The sequence below is a fragment of the Rhodnius prolixus genome, unplaced genomic scaffold (genome assembly GCF_049639745.1).
Source record: "Rhodnius prolixus isolate KJV_2025 unplaced genomic scaffold, Rpr scaffold_1, whole genome shotgun sequence".
Lineage (NCBI taxonomy): Eukaryota > Metazoa > Arthropoda > Insecta > Hemiptera > Reduviidae > Rhodnius > Rhodnius prolixus.
Window position 1 is genome coordinate 25,910,059 of NW_027411581.1, and position 24,372 is coordinate 25,934,430.

Below are 24,372 nucleotides of genomic sequence, written 5' to 3' on the forward strand. Positions count from 1 at the left end.
AATTTTAACACATGCATCGCTTGGGGCTGTCAGAGGACATCCAGTCTAGGTTCTGTTAGGAAGAAGATGAACAGGCACTGCATGTTTTGTGCTGAAGGGCTAGTTTGGCCCATGGTTCAGCTCTTGAGAGAAGAAAAACTCACGCCTTCATACTTGTTCCAGCAGACTTTAATTGACCTTCTTGGTCACGATGGCGAAGATTTTACAGCTAATTTTCGTAGAATCTAATCCAACGAAAGTTAGAAAACACTTCAACATTTCAAATGTTAGACAAACAATTATAACTTCTTTATTCAAACAGAATAAATTAGTTCATCTCACACTGCGGTGGTTCAAAATGATTTAAAATTATAATATTTAAAATACAAGAGATCTTCCGGGATCAGCTTCGATGCAAGGTGAGGGACATATGCGAGAGCTTTATTGTGCACATCCTCAATAGGAAATATAACAGATGATCGTTATGTCTGATGTTAGCAACGAGGAACTTATGCTTCTACTTTACATCTATATGTCTCATTTACTTATTTTATGCCAACTCTGTTGTTCTTTACTCTGGCAAAAGGTGGTTATAATTGCTTAATAGGAGATACGCGGATAGGCTTAGGAAATACGCAGATAGAGAATGAAAATTCACTGTTTGGGAAATTTGGTAATAATTGGTTGTTAAGAAGTACACAGTTGAGGTAAAGAAGATACTATTATTGAGAGATGTGGTTATAAATGTATTTTTTCTCAGTTTTGATTCTTCACGATCTGTTCATTTCGATTCTCGAGCAGAATTGCCACTAAAATTTGCTATTAATTCATGCCAACCCAATTAATCATTAAGCCGATCATGAGAATAACTTTTCAGAATACTGTATGTTAGTTAATTTTTTGTTAGTGGCTTCGAACCGCTGGTCTAAAGGTTCTTTTCGTCCATGCACAAGAACCGTCACAGACTTAACCGCAGAGCACAGGATCATTTTCAGATTACACACATCCTGCATGGAGCAGCTCGTATAAAGTTTAGGCACAGTTTAGTTATCCTGTTTTAAATAAAGCTTGAAGTTAATAAAAATGGTAGAAAGCCCCACACCCGATTAATGGATAAGTATCATCTTTAGGGAAGGGATTAGCTATGAGGTTAGCATACTGGACTCCCACGCGGAGGTCCCGGGTTCGAATCCAGCTGCTGACCCTTAGATTTTCTCTTCCTAGGAGCTACTTACAGCTCACTGTCCGATGATGGACAGTGTTGTCTGTAACGAGAGAACACTGTCCGGAGGCCGGCAGTGCACTGAAAAAAGCTCCGGGCGCCAATAACCTTAGATGTTGACGCGCCTTAAATCTTTAAAAAAAAAAGTATCATCTTTTTGGGTGGCCGGTGGCATTCACACAATTTTCCGTTTTTGGGTGTTTTTAGTTCCGTCCTCCCACAATGTAAAACACAGGTATTTTTTTTTCCTTTCAGACTAGAGACTAGAGCTGTATTTCTGTTGAACAACAGTTTAATAATCAAGTTGGCAGGAATTAGGAGTGTATTATTAAGAGCAACAGATAAAATTTTGGCAAGTACATATAAGTATATATCCTACTTACAAACATAAAAGAATTTTATTATAATTTATCACACTACCCAGCTATATTGTACTGGAGACAATATGCTAAGAGCGCAAACGGTACTTTAAGAGTTTTTACAGATATAAACATAACACTTACTAACAGAAACATTAGGTATCGTATACCAACGGCTGGGAGCATTTGGTTACTGTTTGGACCAAGAATTCTGAGGGTCCATTTGCAGAATTCACAACAATACTGCCAGCACATCTTTACGTCACAACATAACAACGGCAGGCTCTTAAATTTCTATCTGCGCCTCTCTCTCGCTTTCAAACAACCTTCTATTTCACTCATTTTTTATGTTTCCATCTTTCTTTTTTGCTCTTCGAGCCCTTCTGCTTTTTATTATTATTTTTCCTGAGGGGTAGTGGTATGTAAGGCTTCTTTTTATTGAGTGAAGATTTATCCAAGAAGGATTGGGTAAAGAAGAAGACAAGAGAGGATGTTCTGCTCCGCTCTGTGCAGATCAAGTGGGCTCCCCTCTTATTCAGGGGATGCTGGTTTTCCTTCCACGCGCACCCACTCCACTGTTCTGCTCCTTTTATTTTATTTTGTCTACATTTGTGTTGGCAATGCTGCACTCTACCCCCTAAACAAGCTTCGCTTTATTTATCTTCTTATCTTTTAGGAGGCGATGAATTTATTTGTTACTTTATTCTTCTAAATAATATTAGTGTATCATATATATTGTACTAAATTTATTTATCAAAAAAATAAAGCTTTTTACCTACTAGAGGTATCATATTGTACACAGCATCTATTTTACTAGTATACTTGTAAAATTCTTCTTAAAAATACAGACAAAAATTAATAATTTTGCAAATGAGTAAAATACGAGGGTCGTTTGAAAAGTCCGTGCAAAGTCAGAGAGATACGAGGGCTGTTTGAAAAGTCCGTGCAAAGTCAGAGAGATAGCACTACTGGCGCGTATCGAGGTTATGTTTAGTTAGTAGCATCTCTTGGAAGAACTCACACCAAGTTTCAGCCAGATCGGTCTATTTCTTTGTGTTTGGCATTCGTTTGAATCGAGGAAGTCGAGTGATTTTCAAAAAATGGACAAACAGAATTTCGTGTGTTGATTAAACACTACTTTATGAAAGGCAAAACGCCTCAGGAGACTAAAGAGAAGCTTGATAAACATTATGGTGACTCTGCAACTTCGATTAGAACAGTTTATAAGTGGTTTCAAAATTTTCGGAGTGGCCATATGGGCACAAGTGACGCTGAACGTTCTGGACGCCCTGTTGAGGTTACTACTCCAGAAATCATTGATAAAATCCATGATATGGTGATGGATGACAGAAGAGTGAAGGTGCGTGAGATTGCTAGTGCTGTGGGCATCTCGAATGAACGGGTACATAATATTTTGCATCAACATTTGGACATGACAAAGCTATCCGCAAGATGGGTGCCGCGATTGCTCACGCTTGACCAAAAACGAAATCGTGTGAAGTGTTGCAAGGACGGTTTGCAGCTGTTCCAGAAGAATCCGCAGGACTTTAAGCGTCGTTTCGTCACTGTGGATGAAACATGGATACATCACTACACTCCTGAGACCAAAGAACAATCTAAACAATGGGTAACCAAGGGGGAATCTGCGCCAAAAAAGGCGAAGACCGTTCCTTCGGCTGGAATGATTATGGCGACTGTCTTTTGGGATTCGCAAGGAATAATCCTCATCGACTATCTGGAAAAGGGTAAAACTATTACAGGTGCATATTATTCATCGTTATTGGACCGTTTCAAAACCGAGCTGCAAGAAAAACGCCCACGATTGGCCCACAAAAAAGTCCTTTTCCATTACGACAACGCACCAGCTCACACCTCAGCAGTTGTGGTCGCAAAATTAATGGAAATAGGGTTCTAACTCGTTTCACATCCCCCCTATTCTCCAGACTTGGCTCCCTCGGACTACTATTTGTTCCCCAATATGAAGAAATGGCTGGCGGGAAAAAGATTTTATTCAAACGAGGAGGTGATTGCAGAAACGAATGGCTATTTTTCAGACTTGGACAAATCCTATTATTCGGAAGGGATCAACAAACTAGAGCAGCGTTGGACGAAGTGTATAAGCCTAAAAGGAGACTATGTTGAAAAATAAGAAAGGTTTACTCCAAAAAATTAAGTAGTTTTTATTTTTGCACGGACTTTTCAAACGACCCTCGTAGCACTACTGGCGCGTATCGAGGTTATGTTTAGTTAGTAGCATCTCTTGGAAGAACACACACCAAGTTTCAGCCAGATCGGTCTATTTCTTTGTGTTTGGCATTCGTTTGAATCGAGGAAGTCGAGTGATTTTCAAAAAATGGACGAAAAAAGAATTTCGTGTGTTGATTAAACACTACTTTATGAAAGGCAAAACGCCTCAGGAGACTAAAGAGAAGCTTGATAAACATTATGGTGACTCTGCACCTACGATTAGAACAGTTTATAAGTGGTTTCAAAATTTTCGGAGTGGCCATATGGGCACAAGTGACGCTGAACGTTCTGGACGCCCTGTGTATAAGCCTAAAAGGAGACTATGTTGAAAACCTGTTGAGGTTACTACTCCAGAAATCATTGATAAAATCCATGATATGGTGATGGATGACAGAAGAGTGAAGGTGCGTGAGATTGCTAGTGCTGTGGGCATCTCGAATGAACGGGTACATAATATTTTGCATCAACATTTGGACATGACAAAGCTATCCGCAAGATGGGTGCCGCGATTGCTCACGCTTGACCAAAAAGGAAATCGTGTGAAGTGTTGCAAGGACGGTTTGCAGCTGTTCCAGAAGAATCCGCAGGACTTTAAGCGTCGTTTCGTCACTGTGAATGAAACATGGATACATCACTACACTCCTGAGACCAAAGAACAATCTAAACAATGGGTTACCAAGGCGGAATCTGCGCCAAAAAAGGCGAAGACCGTTCCTTCGGCCGGAAAGATTATGGCGACTGTCTTTTGGGATTCGCAAGGAATAATCCTCATCGACTATCTGGAAAAGGGTAAAACTATTACAGGTGCATATTATTCATCGTTTTTATTTTTGCACGGACTTTTCAAACGACCCTCGTAGTGTCTATTCAATACGAGTATGATTGGTCACAAAAAATACGTTAATCGAGTATTTAGATTTTGCCTCGCATTAAATGGTTTTTACTTTTAGGTAAAAAATAAATAACTGAATAAATAAAAATATGAAAAGCTCGTAAAATATGTCACTTCTTGTCAGGAAAAGGAAAGTAAGAAATCTGGTTGAACAGTACAAAGGTTCTCTACTTGCAGTCGTCGTAAAATAGGAATATCTATAAAATCATAGCCGTTTTTAAGGCCAAACGAAATATTATGTATTTATTTATTTTGCTCCTGTCTTTACTATGTCACCTAAGCTCATACCTGCCGCACAATGTGTCGCATCTAAGAAGGTGATGTTCCTCACACTTTGCCATGAAAACGACTTGTTAATATTTCCTTATTTCGCAACTGTATAATAAATAAAATAAAATAGCGAGATTAGGCAAGATTGAATACTGAAAGAATGATTAGGTAGGCGTGGATTGTAAGGTTGACACGTAAAAAAGAAGCATTTAATAACAATTCTTAGGATTCTGGATTGGAGAATTTGAACTCGAAGATCTTTTAAACTCTGGATCGTTTAGCTGTCCCATACAGTTCGAGTCCTGTATGTCGATTTGAGAACCAGTAAAAGCATTACTATGCATTCTTTTATTTGTTAGTGTTAGTATAGAGCGTCTGTCGAGTAGTCGTTTTAACATTCCGAATCTGAAGTTAAAGTCTCTGCGTTTTGGACGATTAAGAGGGTTCTAGTTAAAGTCCGTGATATTTCAATTGATTCGCAGTCAATTTAACAGAATAAATAAATAAAATTATTCAAGACTATAGAATGAATTTATGATTAGGTAAACCCTAAACGGTTCACACATCTCAATCTATTCAAAAATAAAAACCACACATTTTAATATATAAACGGTATAAACCACTAGAATCATCAAAACCAAGAAAATATGACGATTAACAAGAAAGTATCGATATCTTGAATAGTGTAACCTGTGAGACAAACTAATTCATACTTCCAGTTGTTTCGTCTTACCAGCGCATACATTCGGATAAAGACTTGGTAACAAATAGTAGCAATAAATAAGAATTAAAAAACGCTGATGACCAACAATGTTGAAATGCAAAAAAATCTTTGTAGGAGTAAGAACCTTAGAGGAAACTGGACTAACCACTTCCCTAGAGATCCCGTTTTCCTTTGGTTTATCTCGTCTAACAACATAGCCTATCCAGTCAGCCGAACACTTTACATTTAGGGTCTTCAGAACAACTACCTCTGTTTGTATGTGAGTGATCAACTCTATGGGTTTAGCGTACCCACAGGCCAAACTCAAGTTTCCACATATATATTGTAAACTTTAAAGACGCCAATTAAACCCTACTTCAAGGGAGCCATTTTTAGTTCTATTAGGTGCAGTGGACTTGGCTATCTTCTGATAAAGAATCTAATTTTCTAAGAATAAAAACCTCAAAACCACCAACAAAAATTTATTGGGTACTCAGTCAGGATAAAGTAAATTACAGAGAATTCTTCGACAAATCTGGAAACAGCTAAAACTTGATAGATCCCTGAACAGAGACAGTGACTAAGTTACTCTCTGTGCTTGTTTTTTGAGTTGTAATGTTTGAATATAACAGTTTTTTTTTTTTTTGTTTAATTGTGGCCAAAAAAAAATATTTCTTTTTGATGAAAAAACCATTTTGCGAATTTGACGACCATCACTACTTACACCAGCTCAGGAAAAGTAAAGAAGAAGCCAAAAAAAGTATATTACTTATGTTTAAAAGTTTGATAAAATGATAATATTTGGATGTAGCGAGTGTACAGTCCATTTTGTTTGGAAAGTTGAGCTTTTAAATGAAGCGGATATCCTTTTGAAGTGCATCCTAACATCCCGACATAAAACAGATCCACCTTTAGATATATTGGCCCTTACTGGGCTACAAAGCGCCAAACCCATACACTCTTTCAATGTGAGCACACACATACAAAACTCACAGACACAAGAACATCTATCCTACCCAACAAACTAAATCCTCAACCTTTAGAAGGTCGGCTTCTTCTAGTTTTTTTTTACTTCACCCACTCTAACTCTGTTCCAATTCTACCTCCGTTTTAGGTATAAGAAGCTGGAGTTGATAGTGCGGAGAAGATGGTAGGAAAGTATGGAAGTGGTTCATTCCATAAAACATCAGCCTTAGCTCATCACTTATGGATACTGATGACCGTCTTCAATGAACTTCCCTCTCACTTTAGCTTCACATAAAAGTTTCTTACGCTGCTGGGCCAACTATATCATACAGAGGTAGTGATGCTACTATATAACGCTATATTCCAAGCCAGTGGTGAGAGTTGCAGACATATTCTACACCATTTCCTTTCTTCCACTTTCCACACCAACTCTACCTTCTTATTACTGCCATCATGATACTCTACTTCTTCCTTCTTACTCACCTTAGTCTTTACACACTAACGAGCAGCAACTTTTCATCTTCTTCAACATTATCTATGCCATGTCTGTTTTAAGTTCCTCTACTCCTTTTGGGTTCATTTTTTCAAATTCTAGTATGACTTTGTGAGCACTAGGTGTGATTCTCAAGTCTTTCTCATAATAATGCACTTTATTCAGCTTGTGCAGCATGTATGTGCCTTCAAAGGTGCCTCCTCAGATATAGAGAGCAGTTGATAACCTCCTGGCTAACCTGGCTTGCGAGCCAGAGGAGGCACCTTTGAAGACACAGTATATATAATTATTATAAAGTGAAATAAAGTGCATTATTTGATAAATTAAGGAATAAGTTTGATCCTTTAAATGTAAGAATATTGAACAGTTAAATATGTGACAGATTTCCAATTTTTTTGGTAATTAAACGCAACTCACCCAAAATTACCAAAAAATTATTAAACCTTATTGTTTGTAACAGATGTAAAATTATTTTTTAGCCATGTTGTGTATGCTTGAGAACATCTAAAGCTCTTAACATTTGATTTTTCTAGGAAATCACTCAGAAAACTACTTATTTCCCGATATTAAGAAAAATACTAGCTTTACTGCCTTGGCAATATTTTTAGTAGAAAGGGGATGAAAAAATACATAAAAATGACCTATCGCGTGCTCTTCTTTCTCGTTGATAACAAGTAAAAAAATTGGTATATGATTAATAAATACCAGATTTTGAAAATATCGAATTTCGGTTTCCGGTTTCTTTCGTAACTTTTTATACTCTTTAAAACTGTGTATATGAAAATGGGGGTCAACTGCAAATCCTTACATTTGGACGCGCAGAAATCAAAAACCAACTGACATATTGTGAAACAAGAGGTGACGGGCAACAAATTTTTCCTCTAACATTTTTTGCTCAGATGAACCGTTTAAGCATGAAATGTATTTGAGCCGCCTTAAAATGAACACCTTGTATACCTGCTTACCAGCAAGAATATAAGACCTAAACCAGCAATTCTCGGACCTACACTTAATTCCTATTTGCAGATGCTCACCATATTCTGCGATAGTTTCCACTCAACCTGAACCTATCCTTTCACACAAAAACCTACATAACAGAAATGGAATGTTTTTTGGTTCAAAAACAAAATATAGAAATAAAACTGAATATCAACAGAATTTACACTGCGCCGGATAATTCCTTTACTTTTATACCACAATCAAAAGCCCACTCTGTACAGTTGATGTCGTTCGCTACCTTAGCCTCTACAGTGATTAAAAGTTGAAGTAAAACCCCCTTACAAGACTTAAAAATCTCATTAACTATTATCACCAGAAAATTGCAATTTGAACCAGTTATAGAGCTAACTTTTCTCTACAATTTGGTAAAGAATTTATTAATATCTGATGAATATGAAAAGAGATATAAACGTTTAAAATTTGAACGTATTTGAAAACCTCCAAAATTTAACCTTCTATATCTCAATAACTATCGTATTATCATTAAAACATTGCAATTTATACGATTATAGAGCGAACCTTTCTCTACAATTGGGTAAAGAATTCATTAAAATCTGAACACTACAAAGAGTGATATAAAGGATTGAAATTTTAACGATTTTGAAAACCTCCAAAATTGATCTCATTAACTATCTCTATAACAGAGCAGAACGTCACTTTAATGTAACTTAGGGAAGCCCTAACCCTTTCATCCTGTCAAATTTTATCAAAATAAGGCTAACATTTACAGAGTTATTTGTAATAATTTTGGAGGATGTCGGCCTCACATACATGGGGCTAACTCCTGTCCCATTCGATGTACAGCGTCAAAACCCCCAAAATTCACATCTACCTAAAGGCCCAAATCGAATGACACCTCATTCATGAAAATCGGTTCATCCGTTTAGGCACTACGTTGTTTACAAAAAAGGTAACAACAACAAGAAGAAGATTTTCTGAAAATGCCGGTTTTTGCTCATTTTCAGCAACTTTTTTCTCGAAATCTATTAGATCTGTGTTGTTGCGAAAAAATTACAGTTATAAAGAAGGATTTGCCCTATATTATAAAGAAAATTTGAGAATTTCATCTTTTATAGAAAAAAAGAAAAACATTGTCAAAGTTGGGTGATTTTCAATTTTACGTTTTTTTTGTGCAGTTTTTGGCGATCATTCCACCAGACAGTTTTAATAAACGACGACATTTTATACATAGTACAAACTACACAGATTTAGGGCGATATGAGCCGTTTATTTTGAAAGTGGCATAGGTAAGTCACTTTGTTTTTAAGTCGAGATATTTAAGGGTTTGCGTTTTAACACGTTTAAAAATATGGATGCTAACTTTCGAGAAGATTTACTTGTATTTGTTATCTCATGATACTGATATTTTTCTCAGTATAAATAATTTCGTATAAACATTAAAAAAATCACCATTTTTCATTACGGTAAAGTGACTTAAGCCACTTTCAAAATAAAAAGTTTAGAAAAATGACTGACATATATTAATTTTGTCCGACGTATTTTACTGAAGTGATGTTTTGAAAGGGCAGAGATTTACTTCGTTTAACTTGGGCTCTGTAACTACTCGACCCTCCCTTCTCACCTGAGCTCCTCCAAAGGAGAAGAATTAAAATCAGTTTTTGGTAATAATATAATTTACAAAACTGCACTATTCTTTCGCACTTATAAAAATAAGTCCCACGATCACAACTTTTTTAAAAATACTGAAAATAATTCAAAACAATACTTCACACATGTTTCTATTTCTTTCACACTAAGCCCCGTAATTAATTTCCTGAGTACAGCGACTTACGCCACTTTCAAAATAAACATGTATGTTATACCGTTAATTACCAACACTTCTCTCGAACAAATCTCAATAGTTCTCAACTTATTGATTGCAAATTTTCTAAAAATGAAAAGATACCGTTCAATTGTATTTAGTGTTGCCATTAACTCGATTTTTTTGAAAAAGTGACTTATGCCACTTTCAAAATAAACGGCTCATATGATCATGGTGAGGGACGCCTTAAAAAAAAAAAGATAAAGCAAAACTGGTTGTGGAGTATTTTAGTCTCACATTAATTAACCTTTATAATTAACATAGAAGATACCCCGTACAATAATACTGAAATGGGAAGCCTATCCCCTCCGCTTATCAAATTTTCTACAAAAAATGTTTCTACAAAACTAAAACTAGTCGACCACAATGTTCATACAAAGTTAGTTCCTAGTTATTTGTGAGAAAATTTCAAATAAGTGAATAATTCTCTTGAACTGATTTTTAAAAAAAGTTTGATGCCCAGGATTTTTAAGCTCTAAGTTACACCCAATTTTCATATGTTTAAATCAAAATAGTTTCTTAATAATGTGAATATTGAGATATTTTGGGACTTTAAAACTAGTATTTCCAGTGAAATCTCAAATTAGTACCTGTAACACTTTCCTAGCATAGGTAAAGTAAAAAAATAAAAACTACATAGCCAACTTTTTAAAAAATCCTTTTTTTTTGCACGTTTGAAAAACTTACTTCTTCTTAGAAAAGAATATAGCTTAATTGTACTTTTCAAATTAAACTAAGTTTCAATTACATAAAATAAACAAATAAAATTTTATTTCTAATTTTATGATTTGAGAACAAGCGTGACTCACCTGCGCTTGCGCGGCAACGTGCCGCATCTGTAGTTTATCGGTGTAGTTTTTGAGAATGTGTGAGTGTGCTATGTGGGGTGTGGTGCAGAAAGAGAGAGATACCTTCACTAACCTCTACTTGTTCAGTCAGCTGACTTATTTTATATAAAAATATAAAATGTTTGTGTTAACTATAAACCTTCTTTTTCTAAAAATAAAATTCTCTCAAATTTTTTATTTCTTGATGTTCATTAAAAAAAAAATAGCTTTATGCTACAAGCTATCGATTTGAATCAAAAAGGCTGTGGCTGTATAAGTTGCATGTGGATTGGTAGCGAGTGGGAAAGGCTTGCTTTTACTTCTTACAAACCGCCATCTTGCTTTTATGTGGTTAGAGTTGTGATTTTTTAAACTTAGTTATTAAATGTTGATCAATCTTTGTTCTTCAAGACTTCTCATGATAATCAGGTAATATTACACAAACTTTTGTTTTCTCAAGAGACTCGATAATAATGCAATTAATGCAAGTCCTTGGCATTCTATGATCAAATTACATTTTGCCTAAGGTGTTTTTAATTAAAAGTGTACTTTTGTTTTAAATAATTGTTTTTTGATTTGAGATGTATACTTTTAAATATAAATCTTATTGGTTATTTTGTAATAGTTCCTTTAATAATATTTTTTGAGATATCTCTATGTGGACTAAAAACTAAATTCATCTTTCTACCATAAGAAAATTATTTTATTGGTTATGTTAGAATTGTTTTCACTTAGCGAAAATGAGTTCTTTTACTTTAACATGCATTAAACATAAGGTTCTAATCCATTTTGAGTTAGTAACCTAGGGAGGTTAGATAGCTGTTCAATTATTATTCTTTTTTTAATTTTCCTTTGTCAAGGAGCTAAAATTTAAATTTTTGGCCATTGATTGAAGTAGTTTTGAATTTAGTTTGCAGTGCGATTTTCTGTGAATTTTTGCAACAAGAGTACTAAAAAAGGCTCGTCAGTTTATACAATTTTATTTTATAACATTTGTTTTTGAGAAAGAAACATTTGTATCACCTGGGTGGTTTAATATTATTTTAAATTACTTAACTTTTGAAGATGTACTTATCATTGAAAAAGAAGACAATTCAGCTTGTGTTTTTGATGAGGTTAGATTATCAATCATCACATTCTTTTGTTTTACTTTTGATTGTAAATGATGAAGTAATTAGTAAAAAATTAAGGTATAAATAGTTATAGATTTGCGAAACTAAAATTAGTTTACTTCCTGAATTATTTTTACATGAAACAAACTTAGAATTTATTGCTGTTTTTGCTCTAACTTAGTTACTTGGTATGTATGCATCAATTTCATTTACATGAGTTGTTTACAGGTTTATACTAAATAGAAGCATCTAAAACATTTAACAAACGTTTGTGTGCTGTTTATTGGAATATCTCTGGTTCTTTCACCCTTAATTTTTTGATAAGGCTATATAGGTTTCTGTTCTGAGGTTCTGTTGCTTAGATCAGTAGAATTTTTTTTTTTCTTCTTCTTTTGGTTCAATATGGCTTGTAGTCTGTGCTTCGTTTAGCATTTTCCATTAAGTATGAATAACAGTTTTTTATTTAGAAGTACATCTTTAAACTTAAACTATAAGTTGTTAATGTTATTTTCAAATTTAACTTTTGAGTTTGTTATTGGCGAGGAGAAAGTTATTCAAATAATTTAAATAGGCAACGTTTCTCAAATTTCTTTTTCAACACAGATCGTTTCAGCTAAGTTATAAAAAAGATACCAGTAGGAAATTATGTCGAAAAGTAATACCTAAAGAAATGGTAAAATGATTGCATCATAGTTGTGTCTTTTGAAGCAGGGAGGCAGTATATTTATAAATTTTAAATAATTTCTTCTAATGTGCATTATTATATTTCTTATATTATGATAATTTATCACCTTTAAATTGGTGTGAATAAAAACAATTCTTGAGGTGTTTGGCATGTTACATTCTTGAAGATAGCCTGGTCGAAACCTCACTTTGAATTAAAGATTAAGAGACATATCATATTCGCTCTATTAAATGTGAACGTTTATTTTTTAGGCAGTTGCATTTTATGTTTATAATAAAATCTATATGGTAATATTTATAAATAGTCCCTTATTCTTTTATTAATCTTTTACCACATTCATTCATTCTTAATACAGTTCTTGTCTGTAGTATCTAATTAGCTCAAATTTCCTTTCTTTATTTTTTTACTTACTCGAATAACCATTATATCTTTAGTTGTGCAGAAATAAAATGATAATCTCAGTGCAACAATGTTCTCTTCAAAAAGGGAATGGCAATTTTCTTATTTTAGGGCAAAAGGTATTGAATTCTTTTAGGTACCCAAAATCAGATTATCCTATTTCTCTTGTCACTCCTCAACATTCAAGTCTACTCTTTTGTTCCTTGTTAATAATTTCAAAGCTCAGTTCTGTTCGAAGCTTCCATTTTTTTTCTATTGCCTAATATGGCTTAATTGACTTCCTCAAAGAAATTTATGAAAGGATTCTCTTTTTTTATTTTATTTTTTCCTCAAATTTATAACCCCCAAATCTAACTTTTGAAAATTAGTCTTTTACTATAGAATTGATTTCACAGTAGAATAGAAAGTTGACCACCACATTAGTATTTTCGCTTTTTCCTAATTTGAAACTGTTCATTTTGTAATTTAGAAAAATCCTCTTCTTGCCATGTTAGTCTAGTTGCCTTCAGTAAATAATTTTTATCTACTTTATCCTCCAACTAAATTTTATCTTACAATAAGGGAAGCATCTCGTCTCATAAATTACTGCTCTCTAGATTCTTCTTGTCATAACTAGGGCGGTACCACATTGATAATAGGCACATGTTAATTGGCTTGTATTTTCATATCCATTTCAAATTCTACCCAATATCATCATCCTCAAGAAATATTTCTCTGATATTATATTTTACATTTGTGTAAAAAATATTACACTTCTATTACTGTTCTTAATTAGTGAAGTATTCTTCAATTTTAGTTTTAAAATTGCTCTAATCTTTAATGATGCTTTCTTTTTTTACAAAGCCTATTCTATCTAGTAAATCTCAAAAATTTTGGTGAAGTAAATCTCAATGGATTTTGGCCAGTTAATATACAATAGGTAAAATATAAGTGGATACATTTTTTTTGTTCTCTTGATTCATAAATTGTGGGGTAAATGGGGACAGAATCTTCGAGTAATCTCTCACTTCCAATCTTTGAGATCAGTGTAAATTTCTTTTTAATCAACATCATGCTCTAGGCACATACAATACTTTTGGAGGCAACTACGTTTTGTAAGTCAGTGAGCCTAATGAACTATAACCGTATTATTTATCATCGAATTCGTAAGATAGTTTTATTTTTGACTTCTTTCCCTTTCTTTATTCTTTTGAATGGGTTCGTGAGTACTTCAACTCCGCTTTTAACTTTTAAACCAAATTACTGCTTATTTCATTTCTTTTCTATTAAATAAAAATCTAGGATTAATTAAAATATGACCTGCAATTTTTTTTTTTTTTGGAATCATAATTTTTGCTCCGTTCTATTGAGATTTAAGAGATAAAAGTTCAAAGATTATGTGGAGGCTACTCTTGAGAGCAAAGGAGAAAAAAATAACACAACTTTTTATTGAAATAAAGTTTGTCCTTTCAGTATTTTGGTTGTTGCCCTTCTACATTCTGACTATAATTTTTTTGTTGGTTAAATCCAAATTATTCCAAATGGTGAAGTATAAAAAAAATTCAAAAGCTTGATGACTTGATGGTTAATAAATAGTTTTGGAAAGAAAGTAGCTACTCCATTTTAAGTGCCAACTACAATTATCTATATAAGAGCTTATGGGAAGCCACCAATCTCGATTGGTCAGTAACACGCTTTTAGGACATCTTAGATCAATGCCTGCAGTAAAAATTAAAGTAGCACTTTTACAAAATGGTTAATATATATTCGTACGTTTTCTGTCTAATTCGTTGACCCCAGCTATTTTATATAATCGTAATTTAACTTACCTTACCTCAGAAGGAAGTAAGAAAGTGAATTCTGCGTTAATAAGAATATTGCACATAATTTCATCCTACACTACATGGACCACAAGGATTAAAAGTTTTGCAGGGCATAATCAGCAGCAGTGTTCGGATTAATAATGCCCCAGGCTGAAGTATTGAAACGTAGAAGCTGTAGACTATGATTAATGAAAATTTATTTAAATAGTTGGGAACGCGTAAACAATTCTAACAAAAATTATATTTCTAATTCAGCTTGCGTGTGTTTGGATTGTGGAAGGAGGGGAATTCATTTTTTACGTTAGTGAGAATTGTGGTTGTGATCGTATTTAGATTGTTAGCGAATTTCTATGTCTCCTTTTTGGCCCTGAGTAAGGACGAAATTGCAGGATTCTTCAAAAAGAAGGAAGTGAAAGAAAAAAGGGAACAGCTTTTAAATTTCGGAATTTTTCAGGTTTTCGTGAACTGCTTTTGAATTTAAGCTAATATTAAAATTTATTTAGCTGTATTTTAATATTTTGGTTATCTATATTACTTTTAGTTCTTTTAAATTATGTATTATATATAAATGAAATAAATAATCTTTCGAGATAAAGTTTGTGTTATTTCAAAAATTAAAACTTCAATTCCTACCTTAATTTCAATATTTTTTCATTCAGGACTAATGGAAGAAAGGATATTTGCAAAAATGTTTTTCAAAATTATAAAATACTTCGCATATTAATCATTAAATTTTTCAGCAACTCTTTGGTGTTATATTTTTAATTTTGGAGTTTCAAATCTTGAACTTGATCATTATTTGATAAGCAGTGTTGAAGTCGATTGTGGATAATACAAGACTATTTTTATTTATATTTCTTTTTTATTTTAACATGTATTGATTTATATCTGTTATGAACTGTTGCATTTATTTTGTTTTTTACTATGTCTTTTATAACTTAATGTACAATTTTTTTTTTAGTTTTTCAAGGAAGATACGTCATTGCGTGACACATCTTCATATTTCAAGATAAATTACGTTTTCGACCGTTTATATCGCTTGTCATTCATTATTAAATAATTTAGCTGATGATGTATTGTGAATTTCAGATGGCATACAAGTAAAACTGTCAGCTAAATCAACAATTATCAAGATCTGTCTGACCTTGCTTTTCAGTCTTAGAGGTATTGTGCGAATTGTACCCACTATTTTTCTAATTTTTCTTTAAAAAAAAAAAAAAAAAAAGAAGTATTGCCTTCCTTGATAAAATATTTGCAGAAAGGTAATTGTACGCCATTACCAATGGGGATCGGAAATCAAGTTTATCTAATCTTTTCCATGAATTGGTCGCTTGATTTAAATACTTGGTTTAAAGGCATCTGCCAGTCTTTGTGCTCGCGGATGGTCTGAAAATTACTCATACTTTAGTGTGGGTTTATATTTCAATTATTTGCTTAAGAAATAATCGTTAAGAACTTTTGAAATTCTTTTTTTGTACATCCAAAAGAATGCGCATGCTCTGTATAATCACAAACCAGTCACAGGTTCTGTTAGAATATCCTTATCCCTTCAGCCAGATACCAGTACGGTTCTAAACATGCTTTAATTTTTTTGTTTTCCATCCAATTAGGAGATCTATGGAAAAATGTCATTAATTAATTTATAAATTTGTCTTATATTGACTTCCTTTTTATCTTAAAATATCCTTCTATAGACTCATTTTATCAAGGAAGGTTTTGTAACCAATTTATTTTCAGGAAGGTTTATTTTCTGTAATAAACAGATTAAAAAAAAATGAACAGAATTTTTGTATTCACGTTATTGTGTACTAATGCTGTGTACTAAGTGAAGAATGGTGAATTAAAAAAAATATATCGTACTTGCAAATATTTGTTGACGGATGAATTCAATTTAAGTTTGCTTGCTCACTTCTTGAGGGCAACTATCCCTAACGAAATTATTTTTCTATTGTGTCTCAAACGTAAATTTGCAGGGAATAAGTAAAATTATAAAGTAATCTAAAATAGTGTGAAATCGTAACTTACCTTATGATTTATACAACGTTTTAAAAGTTTATACCATACTTTAAACCATCATTCTTGGTTAATGTTGGGTATAAAACAAAAGGACATTAGGAGAAAGTGTGTTTGGAGCCAATGAAATGGTTGCAAAAATTTAAAATTTGCTTATTTATTTAGGCTAGCACTTTTTGGTAACTATTTCTGTAATTGAGGTGTACATCGTCTGAATAAAAATAACTTCATTTATCGGTTAATACAATGCTAAGAGGAGATTAATCGCTTCTGTCCCGGTCTTTAAACTGAAGAAAGGCTTACAAATGAAATAGGCACTAAACCAATTGCACTCGGAAGATTTATTAGTACAGTAGGAAGGAAGCTACTGAACGTTTCCTGATATGGCAAATTTCACTGGTAGTAAATACTTTCCAGAAATCCTATTAACCTTGTTGTTAGAAAGAATTTGGTTGAAAGGGGTTGTAGACTTCTCGAGAGCAGAGCCGGATCTAGACACAATATCTGTCTACTGAGAGATACTAGGGTATATGTAGGGCTCGAAGATAAATGTATAAATATAAATGAAAACTAAGATTACGTGAGCTTATTTACGAGCTTGTAAATTATAAGCCAAAGCGGACGGAACCAAATTCCAAAGGGCGACGTATTTATTTTTGACATTGTTTCAATTATTCCAGCTTGATAGTGAATAAAGCAAATCAGAAAAAAAAATATTACTAATTGTTAAGGTAATTACTTTTTTCTGCAACCATGTAGGAATGTTCTCATTACTCAATTAAAATCAGCTGTGTAATGCCCAACTTTACCTCACTAGTGGGGAAAAATTCCCATTAGTGCCACTTTCCTCACTAGTGAGTGGAAAAACTTAATTGTGCTTCCTTGATATAAGAAGTTTTGTTATTAAATATTTTCTGTAAAACTTTAATAAGCTTATTTAACGTAACTAAATAATTAAAAAACGAATATTAAAAAATAAAATAAAAATTGACAGGAATATAGAAATAAAAATAATATTTTAATAAAAGGGAAGGGATTAGCTATGAGGTTAGCATACTGGACTCCCACGCGGAGGTCCCGGGTTCGAATCCAGCAGCTGACCCTTAGATTTTCTCTTCCTAGGAGCTTCTTACAGCTCACTGTCCGGTGATGGACAGTGTTGTCTGTAACGAGAGAACACTGTCCGGAGGCCGGCATTGCACTGGAAAAAGCTCCGGGCGCTAATAACCTCAGCTGTTGATGCGCCAAAAAAAAAAAAAAAAATTAATAAATAGATATTTTTAATTATAACCGTTTAAAAGGTTATAGTGTTACCTTATAGAAATTTAAAATGGATTCTAGTGATTCTTGTTTAGTTTTTTTTTTTTTTTTTAGTTAATAACCTTAATGGTTGCAGAAAAAATGTAATATTTAACTCGAGTGTAAAGTATTTTCCTCACACTTGGCAATTTGCACTCGCCTCGCTTCGCTCGCTCGTGCGTGCAAACCCTGCCTCGTGTGAGGAAAAGTACCACTTTCCACACTTGTTAAATAAATAACTATTTCCTTATTAATTATTATGCTTCATCAACTTGGCGCCCATTTTTTACTTATCACCTAAGACAAATGTTTCGCTCGCCGAACCCTCTGTTGGTTCTGTCCGAGAGTATCTTGAGTTTAGTACCAAGGGACATTTTTAAGGTTGTAGCATGCCAGAAGTAAAAATGTTTTTTTGACTGAAAATTGCCATTTTTTTTTTTTTTTTTTCTTTCTGTCAGAAGAAAATATTCAAACTGCTGAACACAAAATGTTGACAGTACCCTCTCCTTTCTGTATGTGGAAGACGCTCCTTGGTTTATATGAATGTAACAACCCAACATCTCTACTTGGTCACTTTATACCTTCTAAGTCTGACTCCATGACCAATTGGATACTTCGAAATCGTATAGGCATTGTTTGCACACCCATTCCTAAACGAAAAAACGATGCACGGTTATCTCTCTCTCTATTTGAAGAAAGTGCAAAAATAAAGTAAATCAGATGCAGTTTTAAGTTATACCATAATTTAAAGTTTTAGTAATATGAATTTAGTTCATTAATATTTTGAAAATTTTAAATTTACTTTTCAACAGATCCTCTTCAATTTTTTTTGATAATTTTCGCATTTTTCTGGCCTTTAAAGTGCTAGCGGCCAAATTTAAAAATTAATAATGCAAAGATCCTGTCTATTGCTTGCTGCAAATAGATTTTTGGAAAAATATTCATTCCCGGTGATTATGTTTTATGTGTATTTAAAACGTTTGTGTGTGTAAAACGTAAACATTTCGATTGTTTAATGCGGTTAGGCGTTAGCAATTCACGTAGGTATATTTAGTTCTTTAACTAGTTTCAAATGTACTCCATTAGATTTACGACAAAATGTGAGTTTCTGGTTTTGTGTTAAATATAAGCCGATTTAATTAAACTTTCGAATATTAATAATAATGCTTCTTAAAGATTTTTGTTTGGCTAAAAATACTATAAGTTTTTTTTTAATGTTCAAAAATTTATTAAATGATATCTCTGTACGTATAATAATGGTAGAATAGTTAATCCTCAACTTTTAGAAACTATATTTCTTTCTCTGTAGGGTTGTATAAGAGTGTTTTTTTGAATTATTAAATTTAAGATATATTCATATGTGGAAATATAACAAATGCTTTTAACGGAATAGCCACTACAACCTACAATGTTTCCCCGTCTTGCAATATTCGAATGGATATCGTTGGCGATATAACCGTGTACATTGATTTCAAGTACTTTGGAAAATCATTAAATAGATGTTTGGTGGACAATTTGTTTCAGAAAAAGAAAACTGGAGTGATTTGTTTTGGCATTGTCGCATCAGATAACCTTCTGGTGGAACAATCTTGACTGCTTTGTCTATTAACGGTAAGAATCTTCTGGGACATGCATTCGCGTTCCTACTTCCAATTATTTGCTTGCAATTAATTTCATTGATCTGGCCTTTATTTTATTTATTTTGTTCTTTCAATAATGTAATGAAATCTAGAACTATATACATTAAAATAAGTGCCTAGAGAATATTGTTCTCCTTCGTCTGTCCTTATGTTTAGATATAAAATATATATATATATATTTATATATAAAGAAAAGAATATTAATATATTCTTGGGGAGGAAAAATCAGCCAACGTTTTAGGCTGACTTCTGTTCACTTTTTGAATTAACTTTTAAAACACTATATTCATGGTGTCCCATTGCGGACCTATGGGATTTCAAAATGTGTTCATCCGGAAGAAAAGTACGTATATTGGATTGTTAAAGAAATTATTATTTATGTACTAATTCTTCTTTGAATATTGTTCATTATTAAGATCAAATAGAGGGATGGACAGAAGGCCTTCTTATGGCGGAGGTAATACATTCTATGGTAGAAACTTCCCACCAACCACGACTACCGCCAACACAACTGCACCATACTTCCAATCCAGTCATGACCTCCAAAAAGCTGCTGAAGAGGATCTGGTTGCACGCAGTAAAGAATGGATGAATAGGCAAGATAAAGACAAAGAACTTTGGAAGAGATCGGTTGATGATTTTTTACTTGAGGATAAGAATATGAATAATAGGTATCATAAACATAGGGAAAGAAGTAGAAGTCGTAGTCGGAGTAGGAGTAGAACTAAGTCGGATTCAAAAGAAAGGGGCGATAGGAAAGAAAAGAGGAGGGGATCTAGGGATAGGGAACGTAGCAGTAGGGGTTCGAGTAGGGATGCAGAGGTTCATAGGGAAAGGAGAAGGTCTCCGACGGACGATGAAAATTCTAGGGAATTTAGAAGGTATGAAAGAAGTGGTTCTGATAGGTCGGGTGATAGGTGGAGTGATGAAAGAAGGAGTGATCGTTGGCCTAGACGTCATGATTGGAGCGATGAACGGCATGAATCGTCATCATCTAGGCGTTGGTCGAGGGAAGATGATGATAGAAAGGGTGGGGGGGCTTGGTCGAGTGAAGATGAAGGTGCAGAAGATCCGGATTTTGCACACAGGCCGTATGTAGATGCTTCTTTACGACTCGAAGATAGATATTCTTATAAAAAACAAACTCCTCAAAGAACAATTATTATTAGAGGTCTTGCACAACATATTACCGAACATGATATTCAGGTGGCCATAGCCCTTTCAAAATTAACATGCAGAGATATCAGACTGGTGAGAAGAAAAGATACTGGTACCTCAAGAGGTTTTGCTTTTGTTGAGTTCTGTACGGTAGAAGATGCCAAGAAGTGGATAGAAGAAAATAATGGTGAGTTGATGTTGAAAGAAAATTTCCGCGCTTTGTTGCAGTACAGTTTGCCTAAAGATCATTACAGAGATAAATGGCTAACAGACTGGTATTGCAAATGTCAGGCTCACAACTTTAGAAGAAGAGATACGTGTTTCAAGTGTAATATGTCTCGTGTCGAAGCGGAAGTCTCTGACGGAATGGAAAATGATGAAGTTAGTGCCCATCCTACGAACACAGTACTTCTTAGAGGTCTCGATGCTTTAACGACTGAAGAAAGTGTATTGCAGTCCATAAAAACTTTATCTTCACTACCTATCAGAAGTGTTCGAATCGGTAGAGACGCAGCGACCAACACATCTAAAGGTGTATGCTACCTCGATATGAACAGTGTACTGGACGCGATGTATCTACATGACGCGCTTAGAACTTCGTCATTAGTGATTGATGGCAGAACAGCTATAGTGTCATATGCCAAATTAGATCCTGTAACTTTATACTCATCGGCTGCTATGAGCGGTAAAATGGCTAATACAGCTGTGGCAGCTGCACAATGGAGCCATCAAAAGACTGAAAGTACAACATATAAACTGTCAGACGTACCCCGATTGGCAGAGTTTAGTGCAACCATGTATGCTACAACACCGCAGGAGAAAACTGCATACTACGCATATTACGAAGATTATTATCGGAAGCAGATTTCAGCAGGAGCGCAAATATCACTTCCAGATAATACATCTTCTGGTTTGGCTACTGCACAAGCAGCTTTGGCAGCTCATCAAAAGTCAAAAGATTCTCCAAGAAGTCCATTGTCTGAAGCTCCTGATGGGTCCGGAAGTAAAACTTATCCTGTTCCTGAAATCAGTTCTTACCAATACGATAAATCCTCTGGATATTATTATGATCCTTATACTACCCTGTACTACGATTCTAATTCCCAGTACTATTACAACAACAAGATAGGAAAATTTCTCTATTGGGATGCTAAAAAGAAAACTTACCTTCCAGCTCCTACTGATCAAATTAACGCTTCAATTTCAGCAGCACCATCAGCAACTGGTGCATTTAATGATTCAGCTACAATTTCTAAAGGACCAACTGTTGGTACAAAAGAAGATGAAAAGAAACTAAAAGAAAAAGAAACTGAAAAAGATAAAGTAAAAGTTGCAAAAAGAATTGCAAAAGATATGGAAAGATGGGCCAAAACATTGAATCAGAAAAAGGAGAATGCCAAACAAAATATTGTCACAGCTGCTGCAGCTGTTTCCAACTTTAAAGCAGCCGGAGCTGCAGATATAGGGTATGCTGTACTCGAAAGAAAAGATCTGTCAATACCAATGTTTGTTAATAACACGTTAGAAGTAAAAGGCAATAAAAATGAAAGTTTAGTAGCTGCATATGGTCAAGGAAGTGAAAGTGAAGAAGAAGCTGAAGATTCTTCGCAAGAAGATAAATTGCATACTGATTGGGTTAAATTGGCTTGTTTATTGTGTAAAAGGCAATTCCCTAGTAAAGAAGCTTTAATTAAACATCAACAATTATCTGATTTACATAAACAAAACTTATCATCTTGGTATAAAGCAAGAGGTTTAGATCCTGATGATGCTCAAAAACGTAATATACAATACCGTGACAGGGCTAGGGAAAGACGAATGAAATATGGCGAACCTGATACACCGCAACCTTGTAAGTTAAAAGAAACATATATTAAAGCTAGACAGTCAACGGTTAATTATGAGGAGCCAACTAAAGCCGGAATCAAATCGGATAATTTAGGAAATAAATTATTGCAAAAAATGGGTTGGCAAGAAGGGATGGGTTTAGGTAAATCTAATCAGGGTCGTACAAGTATAATACAAGCGGAGAGGAGATCAGCCACTGCCGGTTTGGGGACTAAAAGTGTAGGCGTTACTCCGGGACCTGGGGAAACTTATAAAGATTGTGTAAAGAAAATGATGCATATAAGGTATAGTGAAATTGAGGATCGTCCCTAAATTTTTTTTTTTTCTGGAAAATGCAAAAAATTGGGGCAAAAACAAGTAGAAAACGCGATGCTTATCAGTTTTTGTAAATAAATTACCTTTTGTTAGTGTGCAATTTTATTTTCATTTTTATATAACAACTTTACACAACCGGTGAGAGGTAAAAAGAAATACGTCTTCATTTATGGAAATATTGCAGTTTAACAATAACATTACTTGACCAAAAAAAGAGAAAAAATAGAAAGTGTTGACTGTTGTCTGTTCATGTTTGCAATAAATCTTAAACTGGCATCAACTGATATTTATTATATACTTTATTTCTTTATTTTTATTTTATCATTTTATACTTTTAGAGCCTGACGGAATATTGACAGAGAATTTTGCAATATCAAAATTTTCAAAAGCAGTATTGCTTTATTTTATTTTTATTTTTAAATAGTCATTTTCTTCAGTTTAAGGGAAAACAAAAAATAAATCAGAAATAAAGCGAAATTGTGGGAAGGTAAAATTTCTCTGTGCGATAGTTTATAACTTTTTTGTGTAGATAGAAGAGAAATATTAAAATAATGCAAAAAAATTAAAAAACAAAACTATTAGCATAATTATAAAGATTATTTTAAAATATTGGACTTCATAACTGTATATCTTTAACCTCAAATTAAATTCCCAAAAAAATGTTCCAATTTGATATTGAATCCTTGTAAATATGTAAATATATTTGCGATTATGAGAAAGAATTTTTTCTTCTTTTTTTTAAGACAAGAAGTTTATCAATTTTTATGACTTTTTTTTTAATTTAATTTTTTTGTACATAACTGTATACTTTATGTAAAGATCAGAGATTTCTCAATCATGAAATAAACATTTTAAATTTGTTTAGCATCTCTATTCATATGTTATACTTCTATTTATCAGTTTTTTTTTATTCTATTTAGTATTAACTGCGCAATCTTGTTAATTTTTTTAAATAAACGAAAATGCCTGATTTGACACTGTTACAAAGCCTTTCCCCTTTTTCTTGCCATTTCTACTAGCACAATCTTTTCCTAGATCGATATTTTTAAAGCAATCTTTCATAGAAAATTGAAATTTCATTCAATACTTTGTTTACTTAAACAAATTTATTCAAATTTTGGGCTGGTTTCTTATTATACAGACATGGATTAAATAATTTTTTAAATAAATTAGATAAATTCCACATAATTTATTTTTCATCACTTTTTTGCTGTTGACTCTTTTATCAAATTCATAATTTTTTTTTTTTTTTTTGGCGCATAAATAGCTGAGGTTATTAGCGCCCAGAGCTTTTTCCAGTGCACTGCCGGCCTCCGGACAGT

At 33.5% G+C, this 24,372-nt stretch overlaps 2 protein-coding genes across 6 annotated transcripts in view; one reads left to right on the forward strand and one right to left on the reverse strand.

The window, feature by feature from the left end:
* LOC141458158 (nuclear envelope phosphatase-regulatory subunit 1 homolog) overlaps positions 1-10,896 on the reverse strand; it is a 32,424-nt gene extending 21,528 nt beyond the window's left edge. Inside the window, exon 1 of the mRNA XM_074135785.1 lies at positions 10,762-10,896. The gene's annotated coding sequence lies outside the window, so the exon portion shown is untranslated. The remainder of the gene's footprint in view (positions 1-10,761) is intronic.
* Positions 10,897-11,048: 152 nt separating this feature from the next.
* On the forward strand, positions 11,049-24,020 carry LOC141458134 (RNA-binding protein 5-like). Of its 5 annotated transcripts, none has more exons than XM_074135729.1 (4): positions 11,049-11,208; positions 15,867-15,941; positions 19,614-19,700; positions 20,146-24,020. In XM_074135729.1, the coding sequence occupies exon 4, from the start codon at positions 20,159-20,161 to the stop codon at positions 23,045-23,047; it is 2,889 nt and encodes a 962-aa protein (XP_073991830.1). In that variant the 5' UTR covers positions 11,049-11,208; positions 15,867-15,941; positions 19,614-19,700; positions 20,146-20,158; the 3' UTR covers positions 23,048-24,020. The 5 variants fall into 5 exon arrangements, with proteins under 5 accessions (XP_073991830.1, XP_073991832.1, XP_073991846.1 ...); XM_074135739.1 differs by lacking the exon at positions 11,049-11,208 and adding an exon at positions 11,279-11,894; XM_074135731.1 differs by having other exon boundaries at positions 19,614-24,020.
* Positions 24,021-24,372: the final 352 nt, after the last annotated feature.

What these genes read in the sequence shown, in the direction of transcription:
- LOC141458134 (XM_074135731.1), top strand. Translation starts at nt 20,159, where the DNA reads ATGGACAGAAGGCCTTCTTATGGCGGAGGTAATACATTCTATGGTAGA.